The sequence below is a fragment of the Balaenoptera physalus genome, assembly GCF_965194825.1.
Source record: "Balaenoptera physalus genome assembly, chromosome: 14".
NCBI classification, from domain to species: domain Eukaryota; kingdom Metazoa; phylum Chordata; class Mammalia; order Artiodactyla; family Balaenopteridae; genus Balaenoptera; species Balaenoptera physalus.
This window is the reverse complement of record NC_138893.1, coordinates 78,020,284-78,046,418: the sequence shown is the minus strand read 5'-3', so window position 1 is coordinate 78,046,418 and position 26,135 is coordinate 78,020,284. Positions and strand designations below refer to the sequence as shown.

Here is a 26,135-nt window from a genome sequence, read left to right as displayed (position 1 = left end):
CCCTGGGATGCAAGGATGGTTCAATATATGCATATCAATAAATATGATACATCCCATTAATAGAATGAAAGATAAAAATTATGTGATCGGGCTTCCCTGGTGGTGCAGTGGCTGAGAATCTGCCTGCTAATGCAGGGGACACAGGTTTGAACCCTGATCTGGAAAGATCCCACATGCCATGGAGCAACTGGGCCCGTGCGCCCCAACTACTGAAGCCTGCGCACCTAGAGCCCGTTCTCCAAAACGAGAGGGAGAGGCCACCACAGTGAGAAGCCCGCGCACCACAACGAAGAGTAGCCCCCTCTCACCGCAGCTAGAGAAAGACTTCATGCAGCAACAAAGACCCAATGCAGCCAAAAATAAATAAATTAAAAAAAAAATTATGTGATCACCTCAATAGATGCAGGAAAAGCATTTGACAGAATATAACATCCTTTCATGATAAAAACCCTTAACCTACTGTGTATAGGAGAAACACACCTCAACATAATAAAGGCCAAATATGACGAACCCACAGGTAACAATCTACTCAATGGTGAAAAATTGAAAATTTTTTCTCTAAGATCATTTTCAAGACAAGGATACCCACTCTCATCACTCTTATTCAATACAGCACTGGAAGTCCTAGCTAGAGCAATTAGGCAAGACAAAGAAATGAAAGGCTTCCAAATCAAAAAGAAGTAAATTGCCACCATTTGCAGATGATATAATTTTACATATAGAAAATCCCAAAGAGTCAACCCAAAACTGTTGGAAATAACAAAATCAGTAAAGTTGAAAGATAAAAAAAGAAAAAAAAAATAAACATACAGAAATCAGCATTTCTATATATGAATAATGAAACATCTAAAAAAGAAATGAAGGAAACTAGCCCATTTTAATAGCTTTAAAAACAATAAAATGCCTAGCAAAGATTTTAAGCACTTAAGTGAAAGATCTGTACAATGAAAAGTACAAGACTTTGTTGAAAGAAATCAGAGGCAAAAACAAATGGAAAGACGTTTGATGTTCATGAATTGAAAGATTTAATATTGTTAGAATGGTCATAGATTTAGATATAGATAACAGATTTATAGATATAGGTCACCATCGATAGATTCAATTCTATCCCTATCAAAATTCGAATGGCATTCTTCACAGAAATAGAAAAAAGAAATCCCACAATTTGTATGGAACCACAAAACACCCTGAATAGCCAAAGCAATCCTGAGAAAGAAGAACAAAGTTGGAGATATCACACCTCCTGATTTCAAAATACACTACAAAGCTATAGTCATTAAAAACAGTATGGAACTAGACTAAAAATAGACACACAGACCAGTAGAGCAGAATAGAGAGCCCAGAATGAAACCCTCCTAATATGGTCAAAATATTTGACAAGGGAGCCAAGAACACTCAATGGGCAAACGAAGGTCTCTTCAATCAGTGGTGTTGAGAAAACTGGATCAACACATGCAGAACAATGAAATTGGACCCCTATCTTACAACACTCACAAAAATTAACTTGAAATCAATCATAGACATAAGACCTGATATCATAAAACTCCTGGAAGAAAACATAGGGTAGAAGTTCCTCAACATCGGTCTTGGCAATGATTTTTTAGATATAACACCAAAAGCACAAACGATAAAAGCAAAAAAACAACCAATGTGACTACATCAAACTTAAAAGCCTCTGCACAGCAAAGGAAACAATTAAATGAAAAGGCAACCTACAGAATGGGAGAAAATTTTTGCAAACCATGTATAGGGGTTAATATCCAAAACATATAAAGAACTCATACAACTCAATAACAATCTGATTTTAAAATAGGCAAAGGGATGAAACAGACATTTCCCCAAAGAAAACATGCAAATGGTTAATAGGTACATGAAAAGATGTACATGAAACATGTTAATAGGTACATGAAAAGAGAAATATAAATCAAAAGCACAATAAGCTATTACCTCACACCTTTAAGAATGGCTATCACCAGGAAGACAAGGGATGGCAAGTGTTGGCAAGGATGAAGAGAAAAGGGAACACATTGTGTACACTGGGAATGCAAGTCGGTTCAGCTACTATGGAAATCAATATGGAAGTTTCTCAAAAAAATAAACAGATATACCCTATGATATAGCAATTCCATTTCTGGGTATATATCATAAGGAAATGAAAAGAGGTTTTTTAAGAGATATATGCATTCCCATGTTTTTTATAGCATTATTCTTAATAGCTCAGATATACAAACAACCTAGGTGCCCATCAACAAATGAATGGATAAAGAAGATGAGGTATACACATATGTGCAATGAAATACTATTCAGCCATGAGAAAGAAGTATATCCTGCCACTTGCAACAACATGGATGGATCTTGGGGACATTAGGCAGAGTGACATAGTCAGACAGAGAAAGACAAATACTGTATGATATCACTTCTACATGGAATCTAAAAAAAGCCTAACTCATAAAAACAGAGTAAATGGTTAATAGGGGATAATGATGGGGGAGTTAGAACATGTTTTTTTAAGTGTACAAATTTGCAACAAGCAGTAAATACGTCCTTGAGATCAAATACATAGTATAGTGAATATAGACAACAGTATATTGTAATCAAACATGCTAAGAGACTAGAACCTAATATTCCATCCACTATAAAGAAATTATAATTATGGTTTATGTTAAAGGGGCTAATTATCACTACAATGGTAATCATATTACAATATATAAATGTATCAAATTAACATGTTGTACACCTTAAATTTATACAATGCTGTATGTTAAGTATATTTCAATTTAAAAAAAAAGAAATTGGCATTCCAGAAACTAGAATCCAGGTATGCTTGAATTTCTCTTTCATTATCTCTCAGGGTCAAGATAAAGAGACAACCTGGGCCAGCAATTTTGACTCAATACTTTATATCAGGTATTTTGCTAAGAAAGTTTTGCATGTTATATCATACAATGTGAAGGATTAAATACAAAAAATAAATTTGTCTATCTCTTCTACCAATGGAGAAAAACTTGGTTTGGGGCATTCACTGATGGGGGAAAGGAATTGTACTGGATATTCACTTCACAATAGAAAATTAAGTCACATGTGGACACTGTAGAGAATATAAGCAATAGGGTCAACTTGATCATGGTACATTGTCATTGATCACTGCAATCAATACTACAGAATAATGAACAATATATATTATAAGGACTCTGGATGAAAATAATACCCATATTCCCAGTTTTCAGACCAGGATTCCTTTTTTGTACTACTTTTTTGACAGAGGACAGTTCACAGACCAGTAGGATAATTTGAATAGAATAATCAATATAAAAAAGAAAGAAAACAATGCATCTAGAGATCGAAGAGACAGCTGGAAAGAAAATAGTTATTCTAGTAGAAGCCATATTCAGACTACTGACAAATAAAGTAAAGCAACTTATTAGAGATAGGGTTTTTTCAAATGTTATAGTTCCCAATAAGCTACGGGTTACAGGAACTTCAATCTGAGGGCATGCTGGGGAGAAGACTTTTCTGGTTTTTGGGTTTTTTTGGGGGGGTGGTGGTGGGGATGCACCACGTGGCTTGTGGGATCTCAGTTCCCTGACCAGGGGTTGAACCCTGGCCACGGCAGTGAAAGCCCGGAATCCTAACCACTAGGCCACCAGGGAACTCCCAAGATGACGTATTTCTCTTTATGCTCCCCTTTTGGGTGTCCAAGACAGCATTTACTCAAATCCTAGTAGTGAATGTGCATCCCTTGGGAACACGTGGCCATAGGTGGCTGAGTGGCTCCAGGCCCATTTGAATGGATGGTCCAAAAGGAAAGTCCATGAACTAATGAAGGATTAGGCTGGTTAGGAATAAAGAAATAAACAATATGCCCATCTCCAAGGTACTACCTGTGCTGAAGACTGCATCTCTGATAAGTTCTGAAGTAAGTTATTATGGAAGCAGAGGTAACATTTGTTTATCAGCATCTTGGGCCTGAGGGGCCTAGGGGTCCATACAGACTCTGCCCAAAATCCACATCCATCCTCCCCTACCCCTAATAACCTAATCATATAGGGTCATTGGCCTTATCCTTGGTTGAGGATGGAGACACAATTGCCCCTGGTTGAGAACTGTTGTTCTCCATAAGTTATGAAGATAGTGCTTTTGGGTATATCAGAGTCTCGAAAGACTCATTTGTATTCAAGAACCTGTGATTCTGCTTCAAGTGGCTTGCAAGCCCCAGTGTTCTTACCTCTGTTCTCCATGGATGGAGAGGAAATTCAATCTCATCAGGAGAGCTCCTTTCCTGATACAACCCTGAAAGAAGAGTGTTGATTCTAGACTCAGGTGTTTTTCATCTGGACTTGGTGGCTGCCTGTGTCTGAATGTCTGTCCATAAGAGATGGGCTTGTAGTCATATCAAGTGGGCACATTCACTGAAGGCATGAATTTCAACCATGCCTGAACCAGGACATCCTTCTGAGCCAGAGAAGGTGATTTTTCATTTGGATCACAGCTCTTAGCAGACGGGGGAAAAGGTTTTAAGGAATGCTTGTATACTTGAGGACTTGAGTATTCTGGGTAGGGAAGGGAAAGAAGATCACTATTTGCCCTAGGACTCATTAAGTGGGAGATATTAAGACATTAACTTTCAAGAAATGAAAGGGCAAGAGAGGTAATAGTGTATGAGGAGCCTGATATTCTAGCCAACCAACGTAGGAGCCACTCCTAGCCAGGTGTGGAGAGTTGCCCTGAATTTGCTCCTAGTTTGCAAGGCCAGGTGAAAGATATAAATAGGATCCCCAAGATTAGGCCTAACAGACATTGCCCTGTGCCTGACAGATCGGGGGGAAACTGAGCTGGAATCTTACTTCTTCTGAGGTCCATGTCTCCTTTTTTCTACCCTAGATATGGGTTTAGAACCAAAGAGCTCAGCACCCAGAGCAGAGCAGAAGTGGGTCCGTGAATGCCCCGGCAGAAGGCCGCAATGCCAGACCTCCCCCAACGGTTCCCTGGGACCAAAACCAAAGCAACCTGTCCACCATTGTTGGGCTGTACCTCACAGGCCTGCAAGCCTTGTAGATACCCAGCCTTGAGACTGAAGAAAGAGCCAGAGACAGTGACAAAGACATCAGTGGTTTACTGGACAGGGGATCTTACACATCCAAAGCAGAAGAGTCCTACAGCAACACCCCCACCATGTAGGGCAGCAGGACACGGCCGCAATCTTTGACACCGGGGGAGAAGGAGGCTACCATTTATAGGGGGAATTGACGTCAGGTTGGCTTATCAGTTACCATGGAAATCAGCAGCTGGGCAGGGGCAAGCATGTAGGCAGATACTAGTTAAGCTCTATAACTAAGAGGATTGGATAGTCATGTGAGTGAAGCAGGGCCTATTGGAACGGGGGGATGTAGAGAGAGCAAGAGAACAGCCATCTTGAATGACCTGACCATACACTGCCCCACTACATATCCCACATGACCCTTGTAATCTTGGCCCGCCCCTCTTCCACGATATCGCTGGAGTCAGGTATGTGGAGGTGCACTGCCACCAGATACCACAAATTCAATACAGACAACAGCAGCTAGAGAGTACTGAGAGTCCAAAAGGTGGGTAAACTTTCGGGCCAGGCGCTCATCGGCTCAGTTGTTCATGGAATTCCAGAGGAGGACAACAGTGGTATCTCACTGTAGACCCACCAATCAGACTCATTCTGCAGTGAGGCCACCGCTGTCACCCAGCCTGCAAACAGATTCCCTCCGCCCAGACTAGAGACGAAATGTAAGATGTCTAACCAACTCGATACAGGGAAGATCATGACCATTAAGCAAAATACAAGCAGTAACAGCATTCTGACATAACACCACCCCTGCCTGTGGTTTTTCTCCTGGGCTGCAGTACCACACCGCCTGTCCCCACCTCAGTCCCCACGGCCGGTGCCAAATACCAGAGAGGGGGTTAACAGACCATAGGGTTAATATAATGGCGCCTTTCTACAGTAAGGGGCCTGGATTTATTACCTTAGTAGTCTTAGGTGGGGCTGGGTAGAAGAAAGGTGAAATCTATAAATTCCTTTCTAGTCCTAATCTCCATGGGACGGCAAACCCAAACCACCGGGGACTCACCTGCCAGTCCCAGGGCCATTTATAATATGTTCCCCTGGGGGCAGATCCCGTGGGGAGGGCAAAAGTGAGATACTGTCCTGCTGGCAATGGTCCTGGGTGCTCAATAGCTGAACTCGGATAGTGTCGACTAGTTGCCTCTGGGTTAACACGGGATAGGCACTGGGATGGTTGCTCCTGGGATGCTTCGTTATAAATTCATATGAGCTGAGTCAGCCTCCTGGTCCACAGGTTGAGACAGCAGGTCTCCTGTCTCAATTGTTGTTTAAGTAGGCCGCTCATCCTTCAATTAGCCCGGCAGCAGTGGGGTTGAAGAGCAGGTGGAAATGCCAGTGTACGGCATTTTATCGGCCCAGTCCTGAACTTCATGGCCGCTAAAGCGGGGTTTGTTGCATTGCTTGACAACTCGGGTAGGCCTTTTGTAACATCTTCCACCTGTTGTAAGGCCTTGTAGGCTGCATATAGCTTTGCTCTATCCCACTGTATCGCTGCTCTGCCCCCTGCCATAGCTGGGACCAGAAGCCCAAGGGTACCCTTATTGTTTTGCCATTGTCACAGGCCCCAAACAAACCCTTCAGGGTAACTGGCCACGTCCAATTCACAAGCCTGTCCCTCAGTTAATATCCTTAAAGCCTATGTCTGTAATTGTTTGGGGGTGGCCGATCAGGGGTATGTTTGTATTTTGTAGATAACAACAACAACAAAAAAAACCCAGAAAGGCTCTTGCGTTTTGTCTGTATTCACCAGCCCTCCTCATGCAGTCAGATGAACCAGCACTGGGCCGCTGCTTTTAAACTGGAAGGGGACTCTGGGGTTAACAGGATGTCATCAATACAATGGAACGGAAAGACAACTCTCACAGTAGCCAGCTGCCACGGGGCCCCACATGCTGGTGGACGGCCACCCCAGGATCACCCACGCAACTTTCCATTCCCCGTCCTTATTCCCCAGTATCTCGGCTCTCCCGGGAGTTTCCTCAGCGTTTTGGCTGACTCACCATTTGTTGGGCTGCACCCCGCAGGCCTGCAAACCTTGTTGATGCCCAGCCTTGTGACCGAAGAAAGTGCCCGGAGATAGTGACAAAGACATCAGTGGCTTATCGGACAAGGGATCTTACACGTCCAAAGCAGAAGGATCCTAGAGCAACAACACACCATGTTCGGCAGAGAGCACGAAGGCCATAACAAGCCTCACTCGAGGGAGGAGGCTACCATTTATAGGGGGAATTGATGTCAGGTTGGCTCATTAGTTACCAAGGAAACCAGCAGCTGGGGCAGCGGGTAGGCAGTTACTAATTAAGCCCTATAATTAAAAGGATCGGATAGTCATGTGAGTGAAGCAGGGACTGGTCGAGCAGGGGGATGTAGAGAGAGCAAGAGAACAGCCATCTTGAATGGCCTAACCCTACACGGGCCCGCTGAGCTGGGTGTTTCAACAGTCATGTGGACAAGCAGCCGGTAAAATACCAGAGGCTACAGCTTAGCTCTGACAGAAGTGCAGCTGATGAAGCCCACCATGGGGTGCAGATATTTCTGCGGCTGCAGTACAGCACCAGTGACCAGCTGCCAAAGAAACTGTGCAGTCATCCTGGACTTTGTATTGGGAAGAGAGCGTGGTCCAGTGATCCTCTGCATGAAAGCCATTGTGATTCTTCTCACCTGTGTTGATGGAACTGAGAAAAGCAAAGGTTATCGTTGCAACACGAGTGTCTGGGCTGGATCATAAATAGAACTGGATTCTGTTGGAATGTGAAGTTAGACAAAGGAAACATCATAGTCTGTGCTATAATGGGGCCTGAGGGCATCATGAGGGATGTATTTGACAGTCTAGGAGGTGGCAGTTAATAGAAGCCAGCTTGCAGGAAGAGACAAAGTATAGGACTCCTGAAATAAAAGTCACCATAAATTAGGAGAGTTTGTCTAGCCACCGGGATAAGACTTGACAATTAGGCTTTGTGGGGAGAGGAGAGCAAGTATTCAGTTCAACCTCCATGCTGACCTACATCTCTAGGGGGCACATGAACATCCTAGAATAGAGAGGGCTCTGTGTTAATAATGGAAGAGCTCCAGCATTAGGGGCCCAGGTTCTCTACTATGGGATCCTCCTTCAAAAAATTGCAGTACGGAAAAGAGAAGACCTTTCCCTACCAACTGAGGAAAGCTGGCATTATAGATTCCACAATATACAAGGATCATCAAAACCCAGGAGCAAGTCAGCACCTCCAGTGGGGTGGCCAAAGGAGAGGATTGGAGACTTGGGGTTGCTGGTGTGTAGACCTAGGCGAAGGGTTGATGGAAGAGATAAAGTCACAGGGATCTAAAAGCAAGGAGAGATGCCAGCAACTGCCCCACAGTCACTGGAAATTAGAGTTTCCTTGGGGATGGTTACAACAGTATATCAGCAGCTCAGGGATCCAAACTGGCCACTAGAGCCATGTAATGGAGAAACACTAGCTAAAAAGTTGGAGAGATTCGGGCAAGCAAGTTAAGGGAAGGCCATCCCATAAAAGGCAAGTGGGAGGCTGTCCTACATCTAGAGCAGGAAGCAAAAGAGTGACCCCTGCCGGGTGGCAGCTCTCCCAGCCACTGGCTCCCACAGGCTGCTGCCTTGGCAGCCCTTCCACCTGCCCCACCCCTGCTCAGATATGCCAAGGAGCTCCCACCTCTTTCCTAATATCTGAGCCATAATGTGGACATGAAGGAGGAAGAGAAGTGGGCACAGCAGGTGCTGGCTCTTGGACTCTGTAGATGCAAGCTGCTTTTGCAAGAGGTGGAGGTCATTGTGCAACTTGCTGGTCTTCTCTAGACCTTGGATTCCTGGACATCTGTGAAATACAGACACTGATGCTGCCCCGTAACTCACAGGGCTGCAGTGAGGTGCAGATGAAATCGTGGGCTGAGGGTGCTCTATGAACTCTAAGGTGATGTGTGTGTGGTTTTATGAACATCAGTGACAGGTGTCCAGAGGCAGGTGGGGTGAAATTGAGTGAGTCAACAAGGAAGGAAATTGCCCTACTTCTTGATGAGAGTTCTCAGGAAACCAGAGCTGGGAGGTTTACTTCACAGGGCGTGTATAAATAGCCAGTGCCTGCCAGGAAACTCGAATTTGCCTGGAGATTCTGGAGCCCTAGAGGAAGCAACTGTGAGTGTCTCTGTCCTTGCCTCTCATTCTGTTTTCCCAGTGTCTGGTGACTATCTCCCTGCCTGTCTGGGTGGTTTACCCTAGTGGTGTTGAGGAAGGCAGGTCTGTGTAGCTGCTGCCGTCTCGGAGGGTAGCTGTTGGAGGTGAGAGCACAATGGAGTACTAAGGAGCGCTCTTCATTTTGCTCCCTTTGCTCGGTAGGAGATGTGTTTCCTGGGCTGGGAGAGGGTGGGTGAGTTGGATGTGACATCCAACCAGACCTCAGACGCCATTGTCTGGAAGCCCCTGTGAAAAATGCAATTCATCTTCCTCTTGGAAGGGGGCACTTCTCTGGCCAGGAAGCCTCTCCCCTCCCACTACCTCAGCCTGCCTGGTGACCCCCTGTCCTTTGCACAGGTCTTCAGCCTTTGTTCTCAGCCTCTGCAACTCCCATGAGCCCTTTCCATGCTCGTAACTTTACAGTTTCTCTCTGAGAGAGGAAAGAAGCCCAATATTGGGAGTGAGCCAGATCCTGCACCCACCCTGACCTCACTTAGCTCCTGAGTCCCTTTCCGATGGTAACCGGATGCGCTCTCGGACATCTGCTCTTTCCTCCCCCAGACTAGCCTTCCCCTGACTGTGCCCGTCTCACACATCCCCTTCCTCCATGAGGTCCCTGTTCCAAGTCCTCTCAGGAGGCCTGGACAGGACTCTAGGTGTCCCAGGGACTTTCCTCATGGAGCCCAGGAATGGCAAATCACCTGGCAAACATGCAGTCATGCACCCATCCTGTGCTCAGGACTCTGGCTTTTTCCCAGGCAGCACTTGAGACCACCTGTACTAGCTCATCCAAGGCAGCAAGTGAGAGGAAACGAGTTTGCCTTGTCGGAATTAAGTCAACCAACTTACTGGTACAGAAAGGGAGAAAGAGGTCCAGAGATGGGAAGGGTCCCACCCGAGAGCTCTCAGTGAGTCCTTCCTGATGTGACAGATGGCCTCAGTGAGGAATTCTACATCCTTGCCACAGTGCCCATGGCAGTGCCCAAGGGGAGGCACAAGAAGGGATGACACAGAGCATCTAAGAATAGGTTCGTGCTGCTGGTCACCCCTGTGGTCACCCCAGAAGTCCAGCTGGTCAACTCATGCCTTCTCAGGCCAGACCTTATGCCCACCTTGTCCCTAAACTGCTTTCAGAGCCCTGCTGCTCTTGGCCCCAGAGCAGAGGAGAGGAGGTGGAGGAAGTGCTTCTCCTCACCTCCAGGAGCTAGGCCAAGCCCTAATCCACATCCTCGCACCAAGAGCGTGTCCCCTTTCTTTCTGTTCCTCTGCCTAGGACATGCTTCTCCTCCCTCTCTCCATGCTGATCCTGCTCTCACGGCCCCCAAGGTCTCTGGGGGCAGAAGTGAAGACCTACTCCCAGAAAACACTGGCCAACGCCTGCACCCTGGTCGTGTGTAGCACCCCGGAGAATGGCCTGCCTGGTCGTGATGGACGAGATGGGAGAGAAGGCCCCCAGGGCGAGAAGGGGGATCCAGGTAGAGCTGGGACCATGGGCTTGTCCTGGTGGGAAGGGGTGGGCATTGGAATTGTAACCAACCCAGAAACTCTGGATTTTCTGCTGTGTAAACCTTGGAGATGGTCTTCTTCATCCCGCATGGGTGGGTTTCCCCCAGATATTCAGCCCACTTAAAACACAGCCTTACTGGTTGGCAAAGATGGGCTGCCCCGAGCCCCCAACTCCATCAGCAGCTGCCCTGATTCCTCCCTTAGGATCTTGACTCCACCCACCCCAAGAATGAGCAAACAGTGAGTAAATGACTGGGGTCCTCTAGAACCCTGCTCCAGAACTTAACTTGTTCATTCTGATTAAATGGTGCCTCTGCAGGATGTTAAATATTTTTAATATGTAATTAAACTGTACTCCATGAGGAGCGGGAAAGGATGAGGCTCTGTAGCCACATACTCAGGCCCGGTCAAAAGGATTTTCCCTAAATACATTATGGAGAGAGGAGAGAAGGAAAGGCAGCTGACATTCCTTTGTTCAGCCTGGTGCTTGGGTGTTCACTTGAGTGGTTTATTTAATCCCACCAAAAGTCTTACAAGGGATGTATTAATCTCATTTGATAGGTAGGAAAATTGTGACACAAAGATGCTATGTGAAACCCAACCTGGAAGATGAAAAAGACATGGGCTTCTGCATCAGACACATCTGTGCTTGACTGCTAGCTCCAGCACCACAGCAGGGACCCCCGGAGACAAGGCACTCAGTGTCTCTGAGTCTCAGTTTGCTCATGTGTAGATGGGAATAATATCTACCTTACAGTGACAAATAATTGAGCCAAGGCTTCATTTTCCTGTTGAGTCTTCAGGATAAAGTTGCATCTTCTTGCTGTACCAATCAGGTGAATTCTCCTGAGGTTTCCAAAGGTACTGATCATTAAGGGAATTGTCTGAGAAACACTGTCCCACAGGGGAGGATCTGGATCTTACCGGCAAGAAGTGAGAGTTCAATGAACCAGCAACAAGAACAAGGGGACCACCATGGCGCTAGGCCAGGGCTATGCAGGCATCAACTGAGGTCTTTATCTTTCTGGAGTTTGCATTTTGGTTGGGGAGGAAGAAAATGAACAACATTTAAGCTGGAGAGAATAGGTAACATCCCCAGGCTTTGTAGGATAAGGGACAATTATTGGTCTGTCCTTAACAGACAGAAAGTAGTTCCCAACATAACTGGGCTGGGGCTTGGAGAAGGTTGTCTGGAAGTGAACTCGGGAGAAGGGTGGTATTCAAGGTGCCAGCTCTCTGTAGCTCCCAGTGGGGCCCTGAATTGAATCCCGGGGCAGGGTGTGGGGTAGGGAGACTTTCCTACAGTGGCCCTCTGAGCAGCACGGATGTGGCTGAGCCCTCCCCTTCTTGTGCGTTCCAAGCCTGGCCTTGGGTCGGTGCTTGGAGAGAGAACACTACACAGCTGGACCAAGGGCCAGGCTCCACTCTGGCTCCTCAGTTCCAGGCACTTTAGTTATTCAACTGTTATGGGTCTGAGGATTTCCTGGAGATCAGAGCATCCTCAGAATCCTGACCCAGTAGGTCTGGGTGGGGCCAGAGTCTGCACTGGTGACAAGATTCTGATGCACGTGGTCCCAAGAACCTGCTGTAAAGGACAAGATGGGCCTGAGAGGAGAGACCCTTGGGCAGAGGTAGAGGGTGGAGCTGGGTCACTTGGTGATGCTCCAGACATTTCATGCAGGGCCAATAAGACCTGGACCCTGCTTGGGGGGCTGAATTTCCAAGAACAATTCCCTCATTCCTCAGCACCTCCAAGACCCCCGCCCGAAAGGATTCAGTGAGAGAGTCCCTCCAGGGGCGCACATCTCCCTTGGAGTAAAACCTCACACCCCACAGCAGTCCCCAAGGCCACCCTCCACCCCTGCTGACATCTCTGATCTCACTTCCTTCCACTCCTCCCACACTCCCTGGGCTCTGACCACACTGGCTTGTCACTGGTCCCTAAGCACGCTTGGCCCCCTGCCTCCTCAGGGCCTTGCTCTTTCCATACACATCCCCATGGCTCACTCCTCACCTCCTTCATGGCTTTAGTCACAGACAGAGTCCTTCTCTGGCCCTCCTATTGGAGAGAGAACACTGCACAGCCCCACCAATACGCTGTGCTTTGTTTTTCCTCTGTGGCACTTATTCTGATCTGATAAATCATCATATGTTGTACATTTTAATTTTGATGATCTATTTCTATGCAGTTGAGTTTCAGTTCCATGAGAAAGGGATTTGGTTTTTGCCTGTTTTTTTTCACTAATAGAATCCCAGCATTTAGGACAGTGCCTTGTACCTAGTAGAAGCTCAGTGAATACTTGTGGAATACATGAATGTAAATTGCCAAGAGAGGAGGAATTTTAATACAGTTAAGACTGGCCAAATCACTGGTGCATAAAGCTTCACTTCGGGTGGCAGTAAGGTACAGGGCTAGGACTTCGTGGGGTGCTAGGATGCAAAATGTGTGCTTTGGCAGGCACCGTGCTTGCTGCTGGAAAGCGTGCTCTCATGGCCTCTACAGTTTGTGCACAAGGATAGGCAACCTCTAACGCTCCCCTCTAAGGAGTGGCTTTTTTCCCATGTACCTGCTGCCACCCCGGCCAGTGGGGAGCCCAAGAGAGGCTTGGCCTGGGGCCAGGATGTCTCCGCCTGAGCACGGCGCACTGTGGGATTGGGATGCGGGGCCCATCCTCTATGCTTCCATTTCACGCCCAGTGAGGATCGCAACTGAAAGCAGAACACAATGCCCAACACAGAAGCTCTCAGCCACCCATCAAACGCACAGTCTCTCACCACCAGCACATGCTTGGCCCAGGCAGGCCCTGGCCTTTCTTACCCTGGAGCACGGTTTCCAAATCTGAAATGTCACCTCTCTTCTCCAAGTCTCTCTAAATCCTCTTCAGCCTTGAAGTCCTGTTTCCTCCGACTATGTGTGTGTGCTGGGGTTGGAGGTGCTGGGATGGGACGAGGGACATCTCATAAACTGTCTTCCTCGCTCGTTACCCACGCCTCACAGTTTAAAATTCAGTGACAAATCCCTTGCAGACCAGGACGTGGTGCTAACATTTACATCCTGCTCAGTGCTAAGCAGAAAGTTATGTTCCATTGTTCATTTCCCGGCGAACAAATAAATGAAACAATGAGGAAATGAACAAATAAGTGAATGAGTAAGTTAGCAGCCCCTGACAGGTGTCATTTCTTCTCTTGTCTTTTTGCACGTGAACGCTTTATTCACAACAGCCAAAGGATGGAAACAACCCATGTGTCCATCAGCATTTATCCGTGGTGAATGGATAAACGAAACGTGTTGTGTTCAGACACTAGAACATTGCTCAGCCACACAAAGGAATGAAGTGCTGAGACGTGCTACGAATTGGATGAGCCTCAAGAATGTCACTCCGAGTTAAAAAAGCCAGACACAAAAGCTCATATACTGTATGTATTTACATAAAATATCCAGAATAGGTAATAGAGACAAAAGCAGAATAGCGATAGCCGGGCCTGGGAAGAAGCAGAGACAGAGTGATTAACGGATATGAGGTTTTCTTTGGGGTTGATGAAATATTTTTGAACTAAATAGAGGTGGTAGTTGTACAACGTTGTGAATGTGCTAAACGCCACTGACTTGTAAAATTTTAAAAGGTTAATTTTAGGGAATTCCCTGGCGGTCCAGCGGTTGGGACTCAGCCCTCTCACTGCCGGGCCCCAGGTTCGATCCCTGGTCGGGGAACTGAGATCCCGCAAGCTGCACGCGCAGCCAAAAAAAAAAGGTTAATTTTATATTATGTGAATTTCATCTCAATGAAAAAATAACCAAACTCACAGAATTGAGTGTAAAATTCTTAAATCGAGGTAGATCTCATATAATTTCAGACTTAGGCAGTCTTTCTTGAGGTAACAAGTTTAAAATGTTTGGTCATTTTTCCAATAAAAAATAATATGTGTAAAAAATAATAATAATATGTGGTCACTAAAGATAAAAGGAAGAAAATTTAAAATGCCTTAATTGCACCACTTAGAAACAGCAACTGTTAACACTTTTGTATGTGCTGTTCTTGTGGTTTTTCCAATGTGTTTTACGTGTGCACACGCCCTACCCATTCATGGACATATTTGGGAAACAGAATCGTATGAAATAGAGTGTTTATAGCATATTTTTATCACTTAATGATGCATAATAATTTGGTCTAATTTCTGTAGCTTTAAGAGCATGTCACATAGCTTTTTCTCTTCTTTTTATTACAATATAATTGATATATAATATTATATGACTTTCAGGTGAACAACATAATGATTTTATATTTGTATATATTGTGAAATGATGATGGCCATAAGGCTTATCAAAATCCATCAACACACATAGCTACAATCTTTTGTGTGTGTGATGAGAACTTTTATGATCTACGCCCTTAACAACTTTCAAGCATGCAACACAGTATTATTTATTATAGTAACCTCGCTGTACATGACATTCCTAGGACTCATTTATTTTATAACTGGAAATTTGTACCTTTTGACTACTTTCACCCGTTCTGCTCACTCCCCAACCGCACCTCTAGCAACCACCAATCTGTCCTCTGTATCTATGAGCACGCTGTTTTGTCATTTGTGTTTTAGATTCTACATGTAAGTGAGATCGTATGGTACCTTTCTCTGTCTGACCCATTTCACTTAGCATAATGCCCTCAAGGTTCACCCACGTTGTTGCAAATGGCAAGATTTCATTCCTTTTTACAGCTGAATAATGTTCCCTTGTACATACGCCTTGCATTTTCTCCATCCATTCATCTATCCATGGATACTTAGGCTCTAGGCCACCTCCAGGTCTTGGCTACTATAAACAATGCTGCAATGAACTTGGAGGCACATGAATCTTTTTGCGTTAGTGTTTTCATTTTCTTTGGTTAAATACTCAGAAGTGGAATTGCTGGACTGCATGTTAGTTCTATTATTAATTTTTTAAGGAACTTCCATACTGTCCTCCATAGTGGCTGTACCAGTTTACATTCGCACCAACAGTGCACAAAGGTTCCCTTTTCTCCACATCCTCCAACACCTGTTATTTGCTGTCTTTTTTTTTTTTTTTTTAGTGAATACATAGAGATGTCAGAGGAGCTAGTTAGAGTAGCAAGTATTAAATTTATTTATTTATTTATTTATTTATGGCTGTGTTGGGTCTTCGTTTCTGTGCCAGGGCTTTCTCTAGCTGTGGCAAGTGGGGGCCCCTCTTCATCGCGGTGCGCGGGCCTCTCACCACCGCGGCCTCTCCTGCCGCGGAGCACAGGCTCCAGACGCGCAGGCTCAGTAATTGTGGCTCACGGGCCTAGTTGCTCCGCGGCATGTGGGATCCTCCCAGACCAGGGCTCGAACCCGTATCCCCTGCATTGGCAGGCAGACTCTCAACCACTGCGCCACCCGGGAAGCCCCATTTGCTGTCTTTTTGATAATAACCATTCTCACAAGTGTGAGGTGATAGCTCAATGTGGTTTTGATTTATATTTCTCTGGTGATTAGCATCAGGTGCCATTTCTGATATAAACTTTGGTTCTGGGAAGGGGGAGGGCAAGGAGTCCATGATCAAGGGCAAAAGCTGACAGACTTGCCTGCTATAAATACTGTGGCCTTGGGGCAGGGGAAGGTGCATTGTATGGAAAGTCAGGCAGGTCTTGGTTTGATCTGCCTCCAACTCTGGCAAACCTGTTTCTTCACCTGTAAAATGGGGATGTGGACACCCATTTCCTGGATCACCACTGGACCGGGTCTTGTCGAGGTGAAGTGTCTACACCTTATAGAACCCTGAAGGAACGCCATCTGGCTCCTCCGGGGCCTGGGGCCAGGTTTATGCCCATTTCTTCTGCTGCCACAGGTTTACCAGGACCTGTAGGAGGAGCAGGGATGCCTGGACCAGCTGGCCCAGTTGGGCCCAAAGGGGACAATGGCTCTGCTGGAGAACCCGGGCCAAAGGGAGACACTGGACCACCTGGTGAGCAGCTGGGCATGGAATGCAGAGGTCTGCAGGTGGTGTGCTGTCACTAGGACATGCCGGTAGGCATGCACAGATTCTCCCCCAGGAAGGAGGCAGAAGGTTGTTTTCAAGGTGGCACTGGGTTATTTCAGTGAAGACTGGAGCTGCTGTGGGGTGACACCTTTAGGAGGATGCCGCCTCTCAGACTTCTATTACTGCCCTCATCTTTTATGCACGCCCACTTCCAAGGAGATTCGGTGTCACTAACCGGGCTGGTCCTTTTCCCCAGGGCCTCCAGGACCTCGAGGTATGCCTGGTCCAGCTGGAAGAGAAGGTCCCTCAGGGAGGCAGGGGAACATAGGACCTGCAGGTGCACCAGGCCCCAAAGGCGAGACTGGACCCAGTGGTAGGTGGCTGGTGTGTGATGGGTGTGGGAAGGAGGCGTGGCAGTCTGTGATGGGGCCTAAAGCATGCGCACAGTGCCTGGAAAAGCCCGGACCATCTGCACCAGCTAGGCCTTGCCTGGGCCTCTCCCCCCAGATTCCCACACTGACCGTATTTCCCCGATACCCTCCCCAGAGGAGACCAGGCACTAAGGAGCACCGTCTCCCAGTTCCTTCTCTCACCTGGAGCTGTGGATGAAAAGCTCCGCTTCTGAGGCAATGATAAGTGCTGAGCGCGCCCTCAGCCGTGTTCGTCCCAATTTGTTCCTTCCTCAGGAGAAGTAGGTGCCACAGGCATGCAGGGCTCCCCAGGGACAAGAGGCCCCGCAGGTCTTAAAGGAGAGAGAGGTGCCCCCGGTGAACGCGGATCCCCTGGAAGTGCTGGGGCAGCAGGTGAGCGATGGAAGCTGCGCTGAGCTCCTGTTCCCCTGTACCCACCATCACCACCCGCCAGGTCAGAGCTAGCACTCCAGGGCGACAGCCAGTGTTGGGCTCTGGGAACTGTCTGTCTCTAGGGAGAGGGCAGGGAGAGTAGCAGGGACCGTCTATGTACAGGGAAGGTTGGTTGTTGGGTGACAGGGACAGTCAGTATACAGAGAGGATGCAAGGCTGGGATCAGGGCACAGAGGGACATATGTATATGGGGAGGGCGTATAGCTGGGCGATAAGATAGTCCATGTACTGGGGGAGGTAAAAATGCTAGAAAATGCGTTCAGAACTCACCCAACTCTTCTCTGATCCCAGGGCCTTCTGGAGCCATAGGTCCACAGGGACCTGCAGGTGCCAGGGGCCCCCCAGGACTGAAGGGGGACAGAGGTGCTCCTGGAGAAAGAGGAGCAAAGGGAGAGAGTGGACTCCCAGGTAAGGAAGCTCTGGGGGCCCCCAATGGGGCGCGGGTGGGGACGGAGGGTGGGAGGAGGCCCTCCCAGGCCCTCCTCTCAGGCGTCCCCCTTAGTCACAGGTCGGGGGCTGGAAGTCAAAGTGGACGCTGGTCTTAGCCTCTATGACTCGCTGGAGGGCAACCTGAGCAGTTTTTCCATCTGATCTTTGGGACGAGCACACCTCCCTTCCCAATTCATCAGATAGCTTTGAACTTCAAATAACCCAGTGGATGGGAAGGTCTCGAGCTACGTGTATTCCTCTACTCCCACCCCGCAAAAGGAAGTGTTATCAGGTTCCTAGAATTTGGAATTACAGTGCCACCTGGTTCAGTGTCAGTGTGGTGCAGGGACCTGCTTAGGGGATAGTGTTCATAGCAGAACCACAGGAAATCCTGTGGGCAGCAGAGGCCACCTATGTCAGCAGATGTGGGCTTCCTAGGGGTCCGTCCCAGCTCCTTACCCCCACCCCCAATATGCGTCTGCAACTGAGCACCGTTCCCTTGAGGCCCGGGCTCTGAGCTGATCCCAGGCTGTGCTGGACCTGTCTTCACTCGGCCTCTCTGCCTTGCAGACATCACTGCTCTCCGGCAGCAGGTGGAGACCTTACAGGGACAGCTAAAACGCCTCCAGAATGCTTTCTCTCAGTATAAGAAAGGTGAGTTCCTGGACCTGAACCTGAGCCAGACACCAAGGTTGGGCCTCATGCTAGGTCTGGGTCTTGGCTTGGAGTTGGCTGGGCTTGGGTCTAAAATTGAACTTGGCTGGAACCATGTTTAGGACTGGACCTGGAACTGGGGCAGGGAGTGGGGCTAAGGATGGGCTGGGACACAGCAGTGCAGCCACGTGCTCCAGGAGCTGCAAGGAGATGCAAGGGACAAGGAGGAGGATGCAATCCTTATCACCAGTGCAGCAGACCTTCACCCCTGCCTACCCTGGGCAGGTCCCTATGATAGACAAGGGGACACCCAACCCACGATGCATTTCTTCCCTCTGTGGAGCCAGGTATGCAAGTACCCAGAGATGCAGCTGCACAGCCCAGGCAGCAGAGAATCCAGACATAGTCCTGTGAGCAGGGGCTGGGATGCCGCTCATGGGGTTCAAGTCTGGTGGGGGCCCAACCTTGCTGTGTGGCCACCGAGTATCTCACCCTAAAGATGCCCCTGGGTCTGGCAGGGGCAGGCTGCCTCCGGTCTCTGGCCAGTGCTGGACTCTCCCTGCATCTCCTTGGGTGTTTAAAGCAGAGATTCTTCCCTAAGCCCGGAATCCTAAGGAGGCAGAGGCCTCCTGGAGTGCGCACCTGAGTGCCCGGTGCCTTTGGGACTCTCTGCCTCAGTCCCCAACTGCCCCTCCCCCTTCTCTGCTCTCCCTGACATCAGCTTTGAGTCCACATCATTCATCAAACCTCATGATCCAAAAAAAGAAGAGTTTTCTGAAGGAGTAGAGCATAATGGGGTGAGATATAGGGTTGGCTCCTAAGGACTCAAGCCAACTAAGTACCTAAGTAGTAAGGATGAGTTTCCAGCATTTGATGTCTTCCTCCTTCCACGAACATATTTGCATACCCATTCACTTGCTCGTATGCACACTGATGCAAACAAAGAACATGGGCATATGCACCGGCCACATGTGTGGGTACTTAAACACCATCGCTCACTCCACACCATCCACATACATGAGCACGCATGCACACGTATGCACACACAAATATGCACACCCATCCAGATGGACCTTAAGTCCACCTGTGTACCTTCAGATGGATATATGGACATATTCACGCATACACATGCATACCCACCCAGATGCATGGGACATAAACCCAATTATGGCACATGAACTTGCACTGACCTTGTCCAGAGCTGCTCTGGGTGCCATCCTGACCCCTTGGAGAATCTGGCCCCTGAGTCCTTGTTGAAACTACTCAGAGGAGAAGGGCAGTGGGTCAGGGTGTAGTCTGGGTTCCTACCCGGTGCAGTGAGCCCTCTTAGGAGCCCTGAAGATTTCCATGCATGACCCTAGAAGTCAAAGGGATGGGGATAGGATGGAGTAATGAGAGATACTTAACATGTCACACAGGTGATGCTTTTATGTAGTGTACACCTACTTTAGAAATAAGGAATGGGAAACCCTGAAAAGGGAAGTGACTTTCCCTTGCCCACCTGGACCGTCATTGTCAGGTTGGGGCTGAACACGTGGCCTTCTGACTCCCAAACAAGAGTCTCTCCAGCGCCGATCCCACTCCCGCCCCCCACTCCCACACACACCTCTCAGATGCCTTCATCCCCTGCCCAGCGGTCCAGGGAGGCTGACTGGCTGGGGCATCACCTGTAAGCATATCAAGAGGCCAACACTGGGCTGCCCCCAGTGCAGAGATTAGCATGTCGCTGCTCTCAGATGCCCCAACCTCTCCTCTCCTTTCCCCTCACCCCTTCACACAGCACAGACCCCCCTCTGACAACCCCACATGCCCAGCCATCATGCAGGGGTGAGAGCGAGCCCCCTGCGTGGTGTTTTCCACACTCTTAGGAACTGCCCTGGGCTGCACCGTGTCATTTCCCTGGCCAAAGTCATTCCAATCTACACAGTAATTGAAAAACCAATTCTGGCATACGACATGGGGAGGAACAGAAAGTGCACGTCTAAGCTTTAGTGTCACATCCAGCAAGGTGTGATCCTCACTATACATTTGACAGTTGTGTGACTTTGGGCCTCTTATGTAAGCTCCCTGAGTTCCAGGGTCCTCACCTGTAACTGGAGACCACAGCACCACTCACAGGGCGCATCGTGGAACCAGGGCTGCTCTGGAATCAGTGCCTCGCTTTCATCCTATCTGGTGCCCTGGTACCCTGGTTGGGAGGTTGGGGGGCTCTGGTTGGAGCACAAAGGTCCAGGTGCTGCCACACCCCAACCTGACTCTCCTCTTCCCCTAGTGGAGCTCTTCCCCAGTGGCCGGGGTGTCGGGGAGAAGATCTTCAAGACGGGAGGTTTTGAAAAAACTTTTCAGGATGCACAGCAGGTATGCACACAGGCCGGGGGACAGGTGGCCTCCCCACGCTCTGAAGCCGAGAACGAGGCCTTGACACAGCTGGTCAATGACCTGAACAAGGCTGCTTACCTGAGCATGACCAACGACAAGAAGGAAGGCAGGTTCACCTACCCCACAGGGGAGCCCCTGGTGTATTCTAACTGGGCCCCCGGGGAGCCCAACAACAGCAGAGGCTCAGAGAACTGTGTGGAGATCTATTCCAATGGCAAGTGGAACGACAGGGCCTGCGGAGAACAGCGCCTCGTGATCTGCGAGTTCTGAGCCCCCGGGGAGGGTGGGACACTGCCCAGAGCTGTGTGCTGCCAATGTCCCAATAAAAAGGTGATCCTCAGGGCTTCCCTGGTGGTGCAGTGGTCAAGAATCCGCCTGCCAATGCAGGGGACACGGGTTTGAACCTTGGTCCGGGAAGATCCCACGTGCCGCGGAGCAACTAAGCCCGTGCGCCACAACTACTGAGCCTGCGCTCTAGAGCCCGCGAGCCACAACTACTGAAGCCCGCGTGCCTAGAGCCCTTGCTCCGCAACAAAAGAAGTCACCGCAATGAGAAGCCCACGCACAGCAACGAAGACCCAACGCAGCCAAAAATAAATAAATAAATAAATAAATAAATAAATAAAATTTATAAAAAAGAAAAAAAAAGGTGACCTTCTGCTGGCCAGGGCTTCTCCACAGAGCCATGGGTGAGGCCAGAAGGCAGGGCTGCTATGGAATGCCTCCCTCAGAATAAAGTTTGAAACTGGCTTCACACCAGGAAGACCTATCAGAGGAAAAGGGGGCCAGCCTGCTTTCCCAGGGCAAGGGCTAAAATGAGGTCTCCAAGAACTCCCTGTTGCAAAATCCAGCATCTCCTCGTCAGCCCTCCACCTCCTCCAGCCATCGGCCTCATTTGACCCAGCTGATCACTGCCTCCTCCTTCCCTTTTCCTCTTCTGCTTGCAATTTTCTTATCCTTCTGGCTGCTCTGCATCAGTCTCATCCCTCCTCCTCTCCTGGACTGCTCCACAGAGGGGCACGGGAGCCTCAGCTCCAGTTCCCCTCTCTCCTTATTCTCGCTCCAGGCTTGGGCTCATTCTCTCCCATGGTTTCAAATCCTTTCTATTGACGCCTCCCCCACGTAGAGCCCTGTTCAAGACCTCTCCCCGAACCCCAGACTCCTCCAGCCAGTGCAAGCTGGAGGCCCGGGCCTGGGAGGTCTCAGTGTCTGCCTCTTGCTTCAAGCCCTGAGCCTAGGAAGCTGCACAGTTACAGAGGGATGACCTGGCAGGGAAGCACCTGCCTCTCTGGCCAGATTGAGTGGCCTTACACCCAATAGACTCCCCTCATCCTTGACCGCCCAGGATTTCTCTCTACCCATGACAGTGTGACTGTGGTTGGCTCAGGGGAGAACATACCATCTGCACAATCCTAATCCCTTCTGAAATCTCAGGCACAGAGGGTGCCCAGCCATGTTCAAATTCATCCCCAAACCTCTTCCTGCCTGGCAGTTCCGGGGATGTTCTTCTCCACTCTTCTTCAGAGATAATCTACTCAAACCCTTCTCATTTTACAGACATGGAAACTAAGACACAGAGACAGAGGGAACTTGCACAGGTAGTACCGGTGCTACAGCTCGCTCATGAAAAAGGCCATCGGACCCCAGAGCTTATACTTCTGGCCTGTAAATTTTTAGGCCAAAGGCCTCTGTATATTTAGTTGATCTTATTGACACACTGCTGCAAAGAAAGATTTAAATGACGTCTGTGCTTAAGAAATTGGAATGACACCTGGGTGAACCATAGGCTCATGGGAGGGCGCAACGAATACCCCTCCCCCAGACAGGAAACCTACCGCTCTTCCCTTTGTTCCCAGGGACCAGGAGGACTGGCCCTTTCTGAATGGGACCCCCGAGCCCTACCCCTCTTCCCAACACTCTTGCAGCCACACTTCATATATGGGACAGCACATCTGAAAACAAAAGCCACACACACATCTCAGCAGCATGCAGCTCAGCCTCCCTGTTCATATCTTTCCCGTTACTTGAAAAAATCCCCAATTCCTGGCAGCTTCTGCAATATAAACAGTTAAGCAATAATGAGCAAACAACTCTCCAGTACAACTCTCTGGAGCTTAGAACAGACTGCTTTTATTGCAAATAAGAAAAACAATTGGATCTAGTTAAGCCAAAGAGGGGGTGTTTTTAAAGGACAGAGAATTCTGAATTGGCTTACGAAGGACCGGGGGTGCACAGGCACTGCTGTGCCACCTCCCTGGCTTCTGCCTCTCTCTGCCCATCCTCACCTCTTTCCCTCCTTTACACACCGGCTTCCTCTGCGTCCAGGTCTCGCGTGTGTCCCAGAAATCAGAAACTCTTGCTTGATATCAATTCAAAACTATGTAGAAATGCATCTACTTGTCTCAGATGCCCACCTCTGATCCAATCAACTCACCCTGGGGGCGGGGGAGGAGCCACATTGTACAATATGGCCACTGGGATCCTTGCGAGGTCATGGTGGTCTGGACAATGCTCTCTGGGTGATCACTACTCATCCCAATATGTAAGCCAAGCCTATTTCTTGACAAGAGGGAAGGAAAGAGTGGCAGAACTATGTGACTCCATAGGAAGAAAGAAAAATCTCCTGTGTTGGTGAAGGCCGGGAATGCTGAGACCCCAAAGCCTAGGAACAAGCTTCAGATCAACCTGCACCATGGTCCACGGGGGTCTGGTTTGCTTTCCAACGCAGAGAATAAGTAAGGACAGTCGTTTGGATTCTGCAGACACAGCCCGATTAAAGCAGAGGACCGAGGCAAGTATTTCAGAAAATGCAGGTCCTTACCCATTCTTGAGCACAGAGGTCTCTCCTACACCATCATTCATGGGCAAAGGTCCACATAGATCTTAAACAAGGTCAGCCCCACCCCAACCATAGTAGCCATGTCCCTAGTTTGGTAGCCTAGGTGCCAAATGAAGCCAGAGCTGTGTGACCCTTATCCTCAAGAGATGTTATGACACTCACAATGCCAGGTGACATCATGGGAGCCAGCTGGGAGCCTTCCATACCTGGAGAGGGGACAACCACACAAGGAAGTCCCTGTTTTATAGTATATTCTCAAGTTGCCTCCTGGTTTTCAACCCTCCTCTTACCAGATGGGCCCACATCCCATACTGAACAGCCTATGGGAAGCCCTCTGATGTTTACTTTTCTAGGATTCTATCTTTGTTCTGAATTCCACTGACATAAAACACTGGTATTGGGATTTCCCTGGTGGCGCAGTGGTTAAGAATCCACCTGACGGGGCTTCCCTGGTGGCGCAGTGGTTGAGAATCTGCCTGCCAATGCAGGGGACACGGGTTCGAGCCCTGGTCTGGGAAGATCCCACATGCCACGGAGCAACTAGGCCCGTGTGCCACAACTACTGAGCCTGCGCGTCTGGAGCCTGTGCTCCACAACAAGAGAGGCCGCGACAGTGAGAGGCCCGCGCACCGCAATGAAGAGTGGCCCCCGCTTGCCACAACTAGAGAAAGCCCTTGCACAGAAACGAAGACCCAACACAGCCAAAAATAAATAAATAAATAAATAAATAAATAAATTTATTTAAAAAAAAAAAAAAAAAAGAATCCACCTGACAATGCAGGGGACACGGGTTCAATCCCTGGTCTGGGACGATACCACGTGCTGTGGAACAACTGAGCCCGCGAGCCACAACTACTGAGCCCACGCACCGCAACTACTGAAGTCCAGATGCCTAGAGCCCATGCTCCACAACAAGAGAAGCCACCGCAATGAGAAGCCCACGCACCACAATGAAGAGTAGGCCCAGCTCGCCACAACTAGAGAAAGCCCGCGTGCAGCAGCGAAGACCCAACACAGCCAAAAAAATATATAAATTAATTAATTTAAAAAATACTTAACTTTAAAAAACAAACAAATAAATAAATCACTGGCGTTTGAGTTGCTTACATTCAGAGCATTCTCAATCACTATTACCTTCCAGATGTCCTTAATTCAAGTTTAATGGTGTACTGGACCTTTTTGGGTTACTTGTGTTTTATATAGTAGAGCAAAGATACCAGGTACCTATCAGAAGAAATAAAATATTAATTTATATGCCAAATACTTATTCAGGCACTGGATACACAGATGGAAACAGCTGGTCATGCCCTCACATGTGCTACAGCCCTGCACTTCCTTAACATTAGAGATCAGCTGTAGAATTGTGCTTCAGCAATGGGCAGTGAAGGTGCTCAAGGGGTAGATTGGGAATGAGTGGATGGATTATAGAGCCTTTTAACCAGGAGAATAGAGGAGAGCCATCTTCTTGTGAAGGCACCAAGATACTCAGAGACCAAGACACTCATTATTGTTCAATCTAATTGCCTGTGATTCTTAGGCCTCTGTATAGCTAATAACTGGTATCTTTTGGTAGATTTTATTGTTTTTCACTGTTTCAATGAGAGAGGCCTTATGGAGGCAGGCATTACCCTGTGACATGTATTCCTTCTGGATGGGAGCAGTTGAGGGCAAGTGCACATTTCTGAAATGCCCAATTTTCTGCTGCCCTGGTGAGCACAGAAGTGTTGGTGGTTATAAGGCTGGACAATCCAGGATGCTTGACACCTGAGTAAATGGATGGAAAACAACTGCCCTTGGGGATCACCCAGATCCACTTGGATTTTGACTGGGGTTTGGGGGTTGTTACTGCAGCATGTGTAGCCCATCCTTACTGGATACATTTTGAATATTCACATATTTGATCTCCATTTACTTAAGCAGTATAGTCTCTCTCAGACTGCCTGGCTGAAACAACTTGGGGCCACAGAAGGACTCAAGAGGGCCCTGCCTGAGCAAAATGGTACTTTTCATATTTATTTAGTAAGGAGACAGAATGAATGAAGTGAATAAGTAGAAGAGTTGAATGAATGAAATCCTTAATTCCTACTTATAAATCTATTCGTAGGCCTGAAGAAAGTGCCTTCAAGATGTTTCCAGGCTCTTTGATATGAGGAAATAGCACCATGACCTCACTGCCAGACTTTCTGCACATTTATTAATTCCCTGAA

General features: G+C 48.2%; 1 protein-coding gene across 2 annotated transcripts; it reads left to right on the top strand.

The window, feature by feature from the left end:
• The first annotated feature begins 377 nt into the window (after positions 1 to 377).
• Positions 378 to 21,436, top strand: SFTPD (surfactant protein D). Of its 2 annotated transcripts, XM_082425721.1 has the most exons (8): positions 379 to 9,239; positions 10,552 to 10,753; positions 16,633 to 16,749; positions 17,021 to 17,137; positions 17,451 to 17,567; positions 17,919 to 18,035; positions 18,627 to 18,710; positions 20,983 to 21,436. In XM_082425721.1, the coding sequence occupies exons 1-8, from the start codon at positions 9,120 to 9,122 to the stop codon at positions 21,357 to 21,359; spliced, it is 1,251 nt and encodes a 416-aa protein (XP_082281847.1). In that variant the 5' UTR covers positions 379 to 9,119; the 3' UTR covers positions 21,360 to 21,436. The 2 variants fall into 2 exon arrangements, with proteins under 2 accessions (XP_082281848.1, XP_082281847.1); XM_082425722.1 differs by lacking the exon at positions 16,633 to 16,749 and having other exon boundaries at positions 378 to 9,239.
• The last annotated feature ends 4,699 nt before the right edge of the window (positions 21,437 to 26,135 follow it).

Coding starts and splice junctions, on each gene's coding strand:
- SFTPD (XM_082425721.1), top strand. CDS start 9,120: ATGAGAGTTCTCAGGAAACCAGAGCTGGGAGGTTTACTTCACAGGGCG. Junction 10,754..16,632: donor GGGCGAGAAGGGGGATCCAG/GTAGAGCTGGGA, acceptor CTGCTGCCACAG/GTTTACCAGGACCTGTAGGA. Junction 17,138..17,450: donor AGGCGAGACTGGACCCAGTG/GTAGGTGGCTGG, acceptor TTCCTTCCTCAG/GAGAAGTAGGTGCCACAGGC.